This window comes from Pleurodeles waltl, chromosome 7 (assembly GCF_031143425.1).
Source record: "Pleurodeles waltl isolate 20211129_DDA chromosome 7, aPleWal1.hap1.20221129, whole genome shotgun sequence".
In the NCBI taxonomy this organism is placed as follows: Eukaryota; Metazoa; Chordata; class Amphibia; order Caudata; family Salamandridae; genus Pleurodeles; species Pleurodeles waltl.
In genome coordinates, this window is record NC_090446.1 from 1429620299 (window position 1) to 1429634441 (window position 14143).

General features: G+C 40.3%; 1 protein-coding gene across 1 annotated transcript in view; it reads left to right on the top strand.

The window, feature by feature from the left end:
• The first annotated feature begins 1770 nt into the window (after nucleotides 1-1770).
• PSMC4 (proteasome 26S subunit, ATPase 4) overlaps nucleotides 1771-14143 on the top strand; it is a 34795-nt gene continuing 22422 nt past the window's right edge. Inside the window, exons 1-4 of the mRNA XM_069201059.1 lie at nucleotides 1771-1931; nucleotides 7765-7863; nucleotides 12222-12408; nucleotides 12487-12633. Of these exons, the coding sequence (XP_069057160.1) occupies nucleotides 1893-1931; nucleotides 7765-7863; nucleotides 12222-12408; nucleotides 12487-12633 (472 nt within the window). The 5' untranslated portion in view covers nucleotides 1771-1892. The remainder of the gene's footprint in view (nucleotides 1932-7764; nucleotides 7864-12221; nucleotides 12409-12486; nucleotides 12634-14143) is intronic.

Here is a 14143-nt window from a genome sequence, read left to right on the forward strand (position 1 = left end):
GCAGTTCCTGTCGCGGGCGCTAGTCCTATCCACGCAAGTGCGGTACCATTTTTATCAGGAGACATGGGGGAACACAGAATAGCAAAAAAAGTGTTATTGCCCCTTGTCTTTCTCCACATTTTTTCCTTCCAAATGTAAGACAGTGTGTAAAAAAGACGTCTATTTGAGAAATGCCCTGTAATTCACATGCTAGTATGGGCACCCCGAAATTCAGAGATGTGCAAATCACCACTGCTTCTCAACACCTTATCTTGTGGCCATTTTGGAAATACAAAGGTTTTCTTGATACCTATTTTTCACTTTTTATATTTCAGCAAATGAATTGCTGTATACCCGGTATAGAATGAAAACCCATTGCAAGGTGCAGCTCATTTATTGGCTCTGGGTACCTAGGGTTCTTGATGAACCTACAAGCCCTATATATCCCCGCAACCAGAAGAGTCCAGCTGACGCAGCGGTATATTGCTTTCAAATATCTGACATCGCAGGCAAAAGTTACAGAGTAAAACGTGGATAAAAATTGCTGTTTTTTTCACCTCAATTTCAAGATTTTTTTATTTCAGCTGTTATTTTCTGTAGGAACCACTTGTAGGATCTACACAAATGACCCCTTGCTGAATCCAGAATTTTGTCTACTTTTCAGAAATGTTTAGCTTTCTGGGATCCAGTATTGGTTTGTCACCCATTTCGGTCACTAACTGGAAGGAGGCTAAAAGCACAAAAAATGGGGTATGTCCTAGTAAAATGTCAAAATTGTGTTGAAAAATTGGGTTTTCTAATTTGTCTGCCTGTTCCTGAAAGCTGGGAAGATGGTGATCTTACCACCATAAACCCTTTGTTGATGCCATTTTCAGGGGAAAAAAACACGAGCCGCCTTCTGCAACCCTTTTTTCCCATTTTTTTTTTTTTTTAAACAAAATTTTCGCTGTATTTTGGCTAATTTCTTCTTCTCCTTCAGGGGAACCCACAAAGTCTGGGTACCTCTAGAATCCCTATGATGTTTGGGGAAAAAGGACGCAAATTTGGCGTGGGTAGCTCATGTGAACAAAACGTTATCAGGGCCTAAGCGAGAACTGCCCCAAATAGCCAAAAAAAGGCTCGGCACAGGAGGGTAAAAGGCCTGGCAGCGAAGGGGTTAAAAATCCATAGAGAGATTAAACCAGGGACAGAGCACCTTGAGCGCTGGACCCTAAAAAGGGCATGCTCCTTATGAGTTCCACATGCCCTGAAAGTGAAAACACCAAATTGCTCTTTTCATTTTAGCAAGGTTGGTGGTTGACCTGGCAAACATGGAGTTTAAGTAGACACCACACTGTGCTAAATTTCATTTGGGACCACCAAAGTTATTATTCCAAGGTATCAAATTAATTGCTGCACAAACCAGCCACTGTTTAATAACACTCTTTCAGGCGGTTGTATAAGTGTAACTCATCTTGCAGAAGTCACTAAGTTCGCATTCTAGTTCTACACTAGAATGCCATCTTAGTACTGACACCCCGCTGGGATGCTACCAGGACTTTGTAAACGGAATAAGTACGATGTGTTGTAATTTGACTACAATTTGTCGGTTTATTACGCCTCTGCACACTTTTACAATTCGGGATATAAGAAGCTAAGGTTTAAGCAACTGGGTACGTAGCAAACAGCCCGTAGCTGTCCATAAGCCAGTTGACAGAAGTCGCTTAAGGGCGGAGACATATGTATAGTTCAAGGTTCGGAGGCTCTTAAGTGACGCGCCTGCAAGCGCACGCAGACAGGCGTGCCAAGTAGTTGCTGTGGTGGTTCATACAGGACCACAGTTCCCGTCGTACCATGCGCACTAGTGTGCGGAAGTGACGTCTTCAGTCTGCTGCGGTGCCGACCGGCAGAGAGAGAGAAAGAAATCCCGAGTCATGGAGGAGTTAGGAATTGCTGTGGCCGAAAAAGTGCAGGTATTTGGGGTTTTGAGACGGAAGCCGTGCAGGCTCTGGTGTGCGTCGTTTAATGCAGGTCTGTTGACTGAAGTTAATTTAGGGCAGGCTACTGGCCCTGACGTTAGGATGCTCAGAGCTACTCACAGGCCAAACCGGGATAAGCCTGCATAGAGGAACACCGGTTCTGCTGCGTCCCATGTATAGAAACATTTTTTACACCTTATTCTTTCTAAAAAAAAAAGTCACTTGATTTTCCGGACTACTGCTCCGTAGCGACATTAAAGACCATCGTTTTAATCAGAATAATACTCCATTTGAAACGGTGTTAGGATGCAGTACCATAAACAAAATCCCATAGAAGAAAAAAATAATAATCTCCCCCAATAGAAGTACGTTTTGAGTGTTAGAGATTCCCAACGTCATCCTCTTAAAACAGACTTTGAGCGTCATCCTCTTAAAACAGACTTTGAGCGTGTTTTTTTCAGTCTTCGTTATATCTTCATTCCATCTCTTAAGTAACATAATTACACTTTCCATACTTAATTATATTAACATATCTATCATCATGGATTAAAGCTTGAATTACTTTAAGACTGACAACTATGCGACTGTGATTGCATTCCACTGTTTAACCTTCACCATTCCATTTCCTCTTTTAAGCTGACTTCTTGCAGCAATTCTTAATCTTTTATCTGTAATACGTGGCTAAATTTAAATAGTTGTTCGTCCTCACTTCCTTATCCTTTTCTCGCCATATCATTCCTCCTCCTGTCAACCCTACCTCACCAAATTACCCCTATCAAGGGTTACTTGAAGTATATGGCTTCCTGTGGTCTTGCCTTTCACCAAGTCTTGTCTGTACTCGTCCTTCCTACGGCTGTACCCAAATAGCAGCCGTCCGAAGGGAATTATCTCCATGTGATCGGTGTAAGGTTTGTGGGGGAATCAAGCAAGTGGCATCTTGGCACCCCACCCCATCCTTTTAGAAACTGACTTTTTTAAAGTCATTTTATCACAATCCAGCGCATCTTTGTTGTGACGCCATTAAGTTCCTGCTCACTAGATTATTGCTGACTGTGTCCTTTGTGCTTCATTTCTCAAATGGTTAACGAGTAACTTTTCTCGTCCCCCTAATTGCTTCTTTCTTCCTGTTGCTTATTCCTTTTGTGTTTTCCATTGTAATGCGTAGTTTAACTGTTAACATCGTCCCCGTCTCCCTTTTCCATTACTTCAGTTTTCCGGAACCGGTGAAGGCTTCTGTTCTCTCACATTCATATAGCCTGGTGGTTTAACTGCTTGTGCTTTGTGGCTCTTTTCCCAACAAATAAGCACTCTGTACCCGTTGCCTTCAACTTAGTTTGGCACTTTAAAAGGAGAGTGGCTTCATTGCTAGAATTTTATGTTACTAGTATTAATGGTTTGGTCGTTATCTTCCACACTATGCATATAAAGCACTCTTGAAACTGGTCTCTTTGAACATATTTGTCATAAATATACTTGTGCTGCATTCTGTCACAGCTGTCTTTTGTTGGCTGCATACTCTGCCTACCCAGTGTGTAACATATTCATGTCTTCCATTCTGTACCTTTATGGTACTTGTCACTAAACACCAAACATAATTACATTAGCACGATTTTGTTTGCACTAAGTCTCCGCTTGACTTGGCCTGCTTGAGATGGTGTTCTTTATAAACATTGACTACTCGTTTTCGAGGGATTTTGCCCTTTTAACCGATGAGCCACTTTATAAAATTGTGTTATTGTAGGAATAGATTCATAACCGTGCATAGAAACTACTTGCAGTAAAATTAGTCCCAGGCGGCTTGATAGAAGAATTTTAGTAGTCTGAGGCATGCGGTGTTACCTTAGGTGACGTTTGGGACAATTTGCCCTAATCAAACTATTTGGAATTAGTTACTGAAAAAAAGGGCCTGTAATACAACAATATCTTGGGGCTAAAAAGTGTGTGATAATACAGATTTCCATTTGTTAATCTCATTTCTAATGGGGGCATATGGCATTATTTGTAATCTCATTGTAATATTGCATCAAGTAATTATTATTAAGAACTACACCAAAGAGTGCAATATTACCACTTTACAGTTACCATGGTGACTGTGGAAGGGGTTTATATGTTGGCATAATAAAATAACCGCAAAACCGTTAAGGCAAATTCTGGATGAAAATGTAGTTGCTTTGAATGACAGGATAGAAGTGCTGTCTTGGAATGTTGTGACGAGTGTGAATACCTCTTCGAGTTCCAGAACTTTTTCCTCACTGACAGGAGGCCTGTGAAAAATCGGACTGTGACCTAGAATTTTCCAGAGAATATTTGGCTAGCTGGATAATGTTAGTCCGCTGTCCTTGGTTGACATATTCTTCACCTTTCTCTTATCTCTTTCTGTAGACCTGGAACTTTGTTCTTGGTGTGAGAAGAGTGCTCGCTGAATTGCTGGGCTCCCTTTATCAATATCACTAGAATCCTCTTGAAGAGTGCTTACTGTAGCAATGATGAAAGTGAGATACAAAGCAGACAGTAAAAAAGTAAAAGACTGTGTTTTTTATTTCTCGGAGTAGATGAACCAACGACATGAAGCACCAGCTTGACAGTAAGTCTCCCGTGCCCTCTTGCGCTTGACGACCAACTGCCTGTCATAAGAATCCATGGAATCTCATGACAAATTTGGAACATGGTGACAACAAACCACTACACTTACTATGCTCTAACTGCAAGGAGAACCTCCCCTTAAAAAGCAGATTATGGCCATTGGCTTCTTAGGAAGCAATACACATTGAGACATGCCCGAGTGACTGGTCTCTTTCTACAGTCACAAAGGACCAGTTGGAAGTCACAGGCTCTTGTTGTTATTGTGTGAGGGATGTGTTCATGGCACAAGTCCTAAAAAAAAGAATTGTGGGGACTAACCGAGTTAGGTGGTAAGACAAGTGGCACTAGGGCGCATGACATCATAGCATGTGACATTGCACATGGAATCACAGGGAGTGGCGTTACAACCCATGACATCTCAGGATCTCGGATCACTAGAAGTGATATCAGGTCTTAAGACTTCACACACATGGTTAGCAGGTCTACCATGAGTACATTTTAGCACATTAGAATATTTAACAAATGAGATTTTGCGCCGGGGTTGTGCCAGAAAAAAGTGAGATGACCCCAACGCAAAATCTATGCCTCAACTTTTACATTTATTTTTTGAAACTCTGCCACAAAGAAATTGGAAACGAGGGGGGATGTGGCAGTAAATATGTTCTGCTTAATTGGTTGCAAAGTGTGCATTTTAAAATATCTAATGAAGCTGGGGTACCTGCACCAGAGATCTTTGTGTGCCAACTAAATCTCAGGGAATAATAAGAATGACAATATAACTATAAAGTATAACGTGTTTGGATGGATCTGTGATTTGTCTAGTCCAAGTTGTGAATCAGAGCAGTATAGTGGGTTAATATATCTCCTGCAAAGCACATTATGTAACACACAGATAACATATTTTTATATTATATAACTGGATAAGTGAGTTATTGCTTTTAACAGAAGTCCTTTTGGTAATTGCAGTTCATAAATTGTAAGTCACAGTGAGCTTTGAAGGACATGTCACCCCTTCACCTTGTAACCCTCACTGTCTTATGTGACACATCCCGTAAATTGATTTGCATACATGACTTATTGTCAATGTGCAATATGTGCGTGTGATGTAAAGCGCTTTTACATCCTGCATTGGGATGTCTGGCACTAAAGGGATAAAAAAAAAAAAAAAATATATATATATATATAATAGGTGTTTTCAAATCTTTATTTGTGTAAATACTGGGACAGACCAACACATCTGATGTTCTTACAGTGCATGCTTGTCTCTTATATACAGGGACTAAACAAAGCCAAACACATCCCTCTGAAATACCTGTGAAGAGATAAGTTGTGTGCCTTTGGTTCCTCTCCATTGCTTTTAGGTGTGAGACTACCAATAGCTCCCAGCGAGGATACTCCAACAAAAGGAGGCCTGATGGTACCTTAACTTTGGCCTTTGCTCTGGGCCCAGCTGGAATATGACATGCCCCTTCCCTGTCTGCACATCGCGGCTTGAAACAAAAGCAGACAATGTGCAGGCTCTGCTGAATGTGTCCCGGTGTCTACATATTACACCGGGACAAGTTTTAACAGAGTTCACCCGGTGAAAAAAGTGGGTAGGTGCCGTCTAACCTTGAACCACGCCCTGAATGTGTTGACTCTCTTCCATTATGACTGAAGTTCTCGGCCTAGCGGTAGTCTTAATGCCTTTCATTTAAAAGGAGTTCTGTCTTTATATGTATGTCCCTGAATGTCAGTGTTCTCACCATTCTCCAGACAGATAGAATGCTGTGCATAGCTTCAAACAAAATACACCTGAATTGTTTTCCAGTGGTATTGAGACATAGAATGAGACCTAATTACATCGCCTGCTACCTGTAATGAGCCAAACCTGTGTTTTTAGTCTTCAAGCCTAACTTTCTCCACCTGTCCACTCCTTCTCTGAATCAGTGCTTCTTTCTAGTGGTAGTGCAACTGTCCTCATGTGTGGTATTTTTGCCACTGCCGACGGTTTTTTAAAGAATTGTAATCTAAGTGTATTGAGCTCTTACCAGGTTACTGCATCACTGCTGCTATTTAAAACAGTCTTGCAGAACAGATGTTTTTGTATGTACCCTTTTATTAGGGTTAATACATACAGGTATTGTACCTGTTGGGAATAGAATGTGAAATTTGCCAGAGAAATAAGACTACTGAATATATGATGAGAGAAACATAACTGATGAATTTATAAGAGAATAAGAAGCTTAGAACATGATTTTTAATATTTCAATTGAAATGTTTTATATAAAGTTGTTTGAGTGTCCCGTAATGAGAAGAATATGCCTGTGATTTGTTAATGTAATTATAGAGCTTTTATTTTTTTAAAAACTTTTTTGAAATACTTTTTGTAAGAATATTGAGTCAACATAAGGTATCTTAGAGGCCAAGTAGATGAAATAGGATTGGGAAGTTTAAATGATTATGTTTACTATGGTGAGAATTATTGGTTATTTTCTGAAGCACGTTCTCATTGCAGCAGTGCCTTTCCAAAGAACAAATGTAAGGTGACATAGGTGGTTGCACGCAGGGGAGCAAAATGTAGATCATAAACCTGCATGAAAGTAAGGTTGTTTACTTCATCCATTAAATTGAAGGAGTCTGCCCTTTTTAAAGAAAAAAAGTATTGTGGGTGGGAGACGTTAAAATGTGCTTTCTATTATAATCTATATAGCCTTAGAACCTGCCGTAGCGGGCTCTACCGGCTATTAAAGGCCCGCTCCCGCGTTAAAGGCCCGAGCCGAAGGGGAGGGCCTTTAATAGCCGGTAGAGCCTGCTACGGCGGGTTCTAAGGCTTTTAAAACATTCTGCCATTAGAGGGCAGAATGTTCTCCTAAATAAAACAAAGGCTTCACGGAACCAGAGGGGATTAAAATCCCTTCAGGCTCCGTGAGGTTTTGTTCACAGCTGCTGCTGTGAACAAAGAAGATTGGAATGTTGGCGATGCGGGCTTTTACCGGCCAGTAAAAGCCTGGAGCACTCCATTGTTTTCAATGGAGCTGCCAACATTCCAATTTTCAAATTTGTCTTAAACCAGTTTGCCTTAGTCAAAAAAATAAGATTGTCTTGCTATTTGCCCCTGCATGCTAGCCGTGTACGTGATCTGCTGCATTGCTTATATTATTGCAAACTAAGTTAGAGGCCACATGTTGTTGGATGTTCTGTAGTCTGCAGATACTTTACTAAGACATGTTTGCATGGATTTGTTTTTTACTCTTTTTGTCAGGATGAGACTCCTATTTTATCTGTATCAAGACCCCAGACAGGACTTTCATTCCTGGGCCCAGAGCCAGAAGATTTGGAGGACCTGTACAGTCGGTATAAGGTGGGTTGAACATTAAACAGTCCCTTTCCTGATTGTTTTTTACTATAGCGTTTTAAAATAGTTTTATACTTCTCAACACTGCCAATGTACTTAGCCAAACCTGGCTGCTAAGCCCTTCCTATAAACACCGCGTCCCCATGGGCCCTGGCCCTCTGTGGAGGAAGAGGTATTACAAACCAGCATTGGAGTCAAATGTTGTTGTATTTTTTTTTTTTTTTTAATTAAGTTTGCTGCGGATTTGCCTCAGGATTTATGGTAAAATAAAAACTTTTTGGACCCTTCCCACCACCAGGCCTAGGAATCAGGATACCCTATCCTGTCCTGTTATGTCTTTTTGTATTACTTTGTTTGAGGACTCAGGACTGAGTCCAGAGTCCTTAGATGACTGACACCACATTCTGGTTGAGGTGGTAACAGCCAATAAGATCTCAACAGGAGATCTGTCGGATCCACGGAGGCTCTGCATCCCTAGATAAAAACATAAGCATTAATTGCTCAAAAAATATTGAACTGACCAAACCACAAAAAGCACTCTTTTTGGACTAGGATATAGCTTATTGCCAAATTTGGTATAAATCCGTTCTGCAGTTCTGGTTGTAGCTGTGTCTAAAGTTTCTATGAAGAAATGAATGGGGAAAATGTGATTCAGGACCTCCCTATTTTTTTTTTTTTTTTCCTTGGCCTCCACTTCCTGGATCACCCCCAAACTTTTCATGTACAAACTGGTCAAAAAGTAGTATTTTTTGGAAAGTTTTGTGGAGATGCATCAAACAGTGCTAAAACTATTAGCAAAACAAACTAACTAGAACTGCCCCTACCCAGTGGAATACCACACACCAAGCAAAATTATTAAAGTTCTAGAATGAACACGGATCAAAGAAGTAAAAAGTGGTGGGAAATGGCCACTCTGAAAAATATATTATGTTAGCACGGATCGGAGGACTCAGAATTTTTGTGGTACCCATCTTGAGTGACATGGATCCTGATTTACATAAACAGTAGCAACATGAACACTGTGGAGGGCTCCTTGAAGCTTATGAATACCTTAATCATTTATGCAGAACGGAAGCTGGAAAAGCTTGCGCAACGAATTAGAGATTGAGGAAGCCAGAGAATCTGTTAAATCCTAAGGAGGAAGTCATTAAAGCACTGAGTAAAATGGAGCTGGATGTAGAAAAAATATGAAAAAGAAGTACAGACCAGCACATAGATTTACTCGGGATAAAGTTGATTTTGAGACTGGAAGAGTTTATACCTTCACAAAGAGATTTGATGCCTTACATAAGAAACATGAAATGGATAAAGTCTTAGAAAAAGATTCAACGCTGTCCAGCCTGGAAAGTTCAGTTGCGAGTCCGGGGACGAGAACCCAACTTTGGGAGCGTCAAAGGTAGACTTTTCAGGTGAAATTTGACTGTTCCAGATGCAAATAAGGAGACTGGGCAGAGGAGAACACAACAAAGCTGCCACAAATTAAAATTAACAAGAAGGTCCAAAATGAAGAGGCAGGAGAAGAAACAACAAGAAGTAGCAATGATGGACAAAAGTCTTGTCATAAATTTATTCTCTATGAAATTAGAAAAGCGTCGCCTGGATTTATTGAATAAGGGCTTAGCGTTTGTCCCCGTGTCTCACATGGATCTTCCAAATGCAAGGATAAACATATATAAATTTAGTCGCAAGCTCAAACTGTAGAAACATTTTGCAACTAGAAATGAAAGACATACATCCACCATAAAATCTAGTATTTCACCCATCATGACAGTTCATATAAGTGATCTAAGGACACTGTCAAGTTTGGAAGATGAGTCAGCTGGGGTATTAGGAACACCAGAGAAGGATGATCTGCCGGATAAGGAGTTCTGTAAATCCGTGGGAATATCTACTGATGCTGCTTTGACGAGTGGGTGTAAATCAAAGTCTAAATTTCCAGCTGGTAACAAAGTTGACATATTCCAAGAGATAATAATGATGGAGGAATTATATAGAATTTATGTGAGCAAATAACATGGGCATCGGAATCAGATAAATTAATCCAAAATGACCATGAATGATTGGGTTGCCCTCGGAGAACTGCAGGGTTTATCTGATTATAATAAAGTCTTCAGACAAAGGGAGAAATGTTGTGGCGATGGACCGAGAAAAAAATACATAAAAGAGGCAATGAGGCAAATTGGTGATCAGGAATTATAGATTGTTGGATTTGAATCTATGGAAGAGCATGCCTACATTTATCATCTAAGGTAAGAGAATGGCATGATTTTCATTTGGACGATAAAGAATATGAATGAGAAATGACCATCCAGTGAGACCCATCCTATTCTTCCTGCCTAAAGTACACAAAGATATCAGTAATTCTCCTGGCAGGCCTACAGTGAGTGCTATAGGATCGCTGCTAGAAAACACCTCCAGATTTATAGATATTTTCCTCTTCCCATATATGCCCACATTACCTCCTCATATCAGGGATTCTATAGACTTTCTTAACTGGATAAATGCTACTCCTTAGACGAAAGTGTATGTCATGGCAACACTTGATGTTTTTTCACTGTATACATCTACAGAACATGTAGATGGAATGAATGCCTGCAATCTAGGATCACAGACTACAGACTTGTGGGGCGGCAATGGGAACATAATTTGCACCCACATATGCCAACCTTGCGATGGGCTACTGAGAGGCTGAGACAATCTGGATTTATGAAAATAAGTAAATCTTAGAACAGGTCGTACTGTGGGTACGATTCATAGATGATTAATTTCTTATCTGGGATGGAAGTGAACAAGAACTGATAAACTTCATCAAATCGAGGAATTATAATTCCCAAAAACCTAAATTCATCTATGAAATCAATGGCACTAGGATAACATATCTGGATATCACAGTCTATATTGAGGAGGAGAAGATCAGTGCCTGCATTCACAGAAAATCCACAAGTTGTAATAACCTGCTCCATGCCAACAATGGACACCCAAAAGCTCGAAGATAGAGCATCCCATTCGTAGAACCCCTCAGCAAACTAAGGAACTAATCAGAGGATAGAGAATTTGCTTAGGACGCTGAAGAAATGTCAAAGGTTTTCAGCAAGAGGATCCCGAAAGAGTGTATTGGATTATGCACTAAAAAAGGCATGGACACAGAAGAAGGAAGCACACTTTTTCCAGACAGCCTTTCTCAAGAAGAGCAAAGGAGGAACTAATAATTTGATACATAATGAAATACGATGAATCAGGTTAAAAAGTTATCACAGAGGAATTGGCAACTGCTGAAGCTGGATGTGACATTGAAACAAATACTCCTGGATCGTCCTGTGATGACCTATATTAAAACAATGTCACTAGTAGACTATTTAACAGGCAGCTTCATGTGAGATATACCAAATGACAAATGTAGCTGGTTAAATTGCTAGAAAGGATTCTGGCTCTGTCAAAAGTGTAAGGCCTTTCTATTTGCATGACATGCATGCTCATTTTGATCGTGGAGTAGAAGAAGAACTTGTATTGGGAGAACTGTCAATAACTTAAAGCTGCAGATCCTGCAACATCTTCGGGCAGTTCAGCATCGTGAACTAACCTATGCAATGGCAAAACACAAATGGGAGGATCATGGAGGAGATAAATTAGGTTCATGCTATTACAGGATTCATCGTATTATTGGAGCACCAAGGGGTGGAGACCGAGAACTTGCACTGAGTAAATCAGAATCAAGATGGATCATCCTCATGGGTACAGAGGTACCATGGGGTCTGAACGCAGATGCGGGATTACATGTATTTTTACGATAGTCTTTGGTTATTTGTTTTGCATTTTCCGTAATTGAACTTGACGTCAGTCTGCTTTGTTGCCCGATTGAGAAGGTTACATATCAAAGGTAGTTGGTCACTCTTGTTGAAAACAAACTGAGGTATGCTTGGCAGCATTGGTTATGTGACAACTATGAAGGGATTGGATGGGTACAGCACTTACGTGCTTCTTCTGTTCAGCGATATGTATTTTTTGATTATTTCGATTACACGTATAGTAGCGAGAGGATTAGGATATTGTTCTTTACATGAGACACAACAAAGTGATGGTTTATAGGCCTGTGTTGTACATTTTGATTCAAGTGTAATGGAAGATAATTGTTACTCTGAGACTCTAATACTCTGATGGTGTATATGTGCAGTTGAAAGTGCATTTTTCAGTTACTTAAGGTCTGAAAAAATGTATCTTGGATTTTATAGAGAAATTACATCTTAGTTGTGCTTATATTATCATGCTTATATTAAGATCAAAGATCATGAATATAAATCTTTATGTCAATGTTAATACTGTTTACAGAGAGGCACTAGTCCTTTAGATCTGTCTGTCTGTTACAGAAATTACAGCAGGAGCTAGAGTTTCTGGAGGTGCAGGAGGAATACATCAAGGATGAGCAGAAAAACCTGAAGAAGGAATTCCTCCATGCTCAGGAAGAGGTGAAGCGGATCCAGAGTATTCCACTGGTCATTGGCCAATTCCTTGAGGCTGTGGATCAGAACACTGCTATTGTTGGGTCTACTACAGGTGATCAACTAATTCTGCGTTGGCTTAATACCTAATGTGTTTGTCAGATCTAACTTACATCCTGATCTCTTCTTTCAGGTTCCAACTACTACGTGAGGATCCTTAGCACCATCGACCGGGAGCTACTGAAGCCCAATGCCTCAGTTGCTCTTCACAAACACAGCAATGCCCTTGTGGACGTGCTGCCTCCTGAGGCTGACAGCAGCATTATGATGCTTAGTTCAGGTAAGGGTCTACTGTGTGTTTTTTGACACACCTTATTGCGATTTTTCTTGCTTTGAGTTAAGTGCCTTAATAGTACTTTTTCAAACCTCACTCGCAGCACGGCTGTGGCTGACCTGTTGTATACTGTTATCCCATGCAGAGTTTATTGGATCCTTTACTTGGAGAGGAGTGTTTGATATGGATTGAACTCTTCTTATTTGTTTACCCTTCCAACTACGATCTGGGCACAGATATGGCTATTTTCGTTTGATTTCTTTTTGCTTTAACCTTACCTATTTGGTGGGGTTTTGCACCTATGTAATATAATTTTGGAGGAGCTGCTTCTATTTTTGCCAGGAGTACAAAACGTAAAAATTATCTTGGGTAAGCAGTGTCTTGGAGGCTAAAAGGTAAGATTGAAGCGGTGGATTTTTAGAAATGTCACTCAAGCTTTTAAAACTACTTTTCCTATGATAGATGAGTCCAGGACAGCAGATTCCAGATACAGATAAAGAGATCATGAACACAGCATACAAGAGTGACAATGTTTGGGCCTATTGAGGTGGTGAACAGAGAATTGTCCAGTTAATGCATTTTAGTTGTAATATGAACTAGAATATGATAGATGATAGATGAAAGAAGAATGTAACGTATTTGATTACTTTTTGTTGAGTATAAAGGGAAAGATGAAATGGCATTGTGGCTAATGTATATTAGAACATTGGAACGTTGACAACTCCATTGAAAACAATGGAGTGCAGTGGGCTTTTACTGGCAGGTAAAAGCCCACCGCGCCAACATTCCAATGTTCGCTTTGTTCACAGTAACAGCTGTGAACAAAGCCTCACGAAGCCCGAGGAGATCTTAATCCCCTCAGGCTCCGTGAGGAATTTGTTCTATTTAATAGAACATTCTGCTCTGAGTGGCAGAATGTTATAATAGCCTTAGAACCCGCCGTAGCGGGCTCTACTGGCTATTAAAGGCCCTCTCCCTTGTTAAAGGCCCGCGCCTTCAGCTCGGGCCTTTAACGCGGGAGCGGGCCTTTAATAGCCAGTAGAGCCCGCTACGGCGGGTTCTAAGGCTATATTAGGCATTCTTGAGAAATTATGTTTAACGGTTGCTATGAAGTAGAACCTTTTGTGCTCTTTGTCTTCACTTGACAACAGATGTGTTCACCCAGATCTTAAGTTGTGACCAAGGTTGTGGAAGTTGCATTGATGATGAAAAGTTTGCTGTTGATTAAAAAATCTTTTACGCAACTTAGAGCCTAAAGAGAACATCATATTACAACAAAAAAACTGAGTTTCTATTTTAGAGCATCTAATCATAGGAATCAGATATTCGGGTGACAGAAAAGGGCATGTTTCAAAGTAGCGTGTTTAAAGTGGTGTATAATGAAGTGGCGCAAATCCTTAGAGCAGTATAGCTCATGTAAGCCAATTATGTTAAAAAGAAGCAGTATGGTTCCCACAAGGAAAGCCACAGTTGATTAAATGGCGACCTTTTAACAAATTCTTTCAGGTCCTTTGAA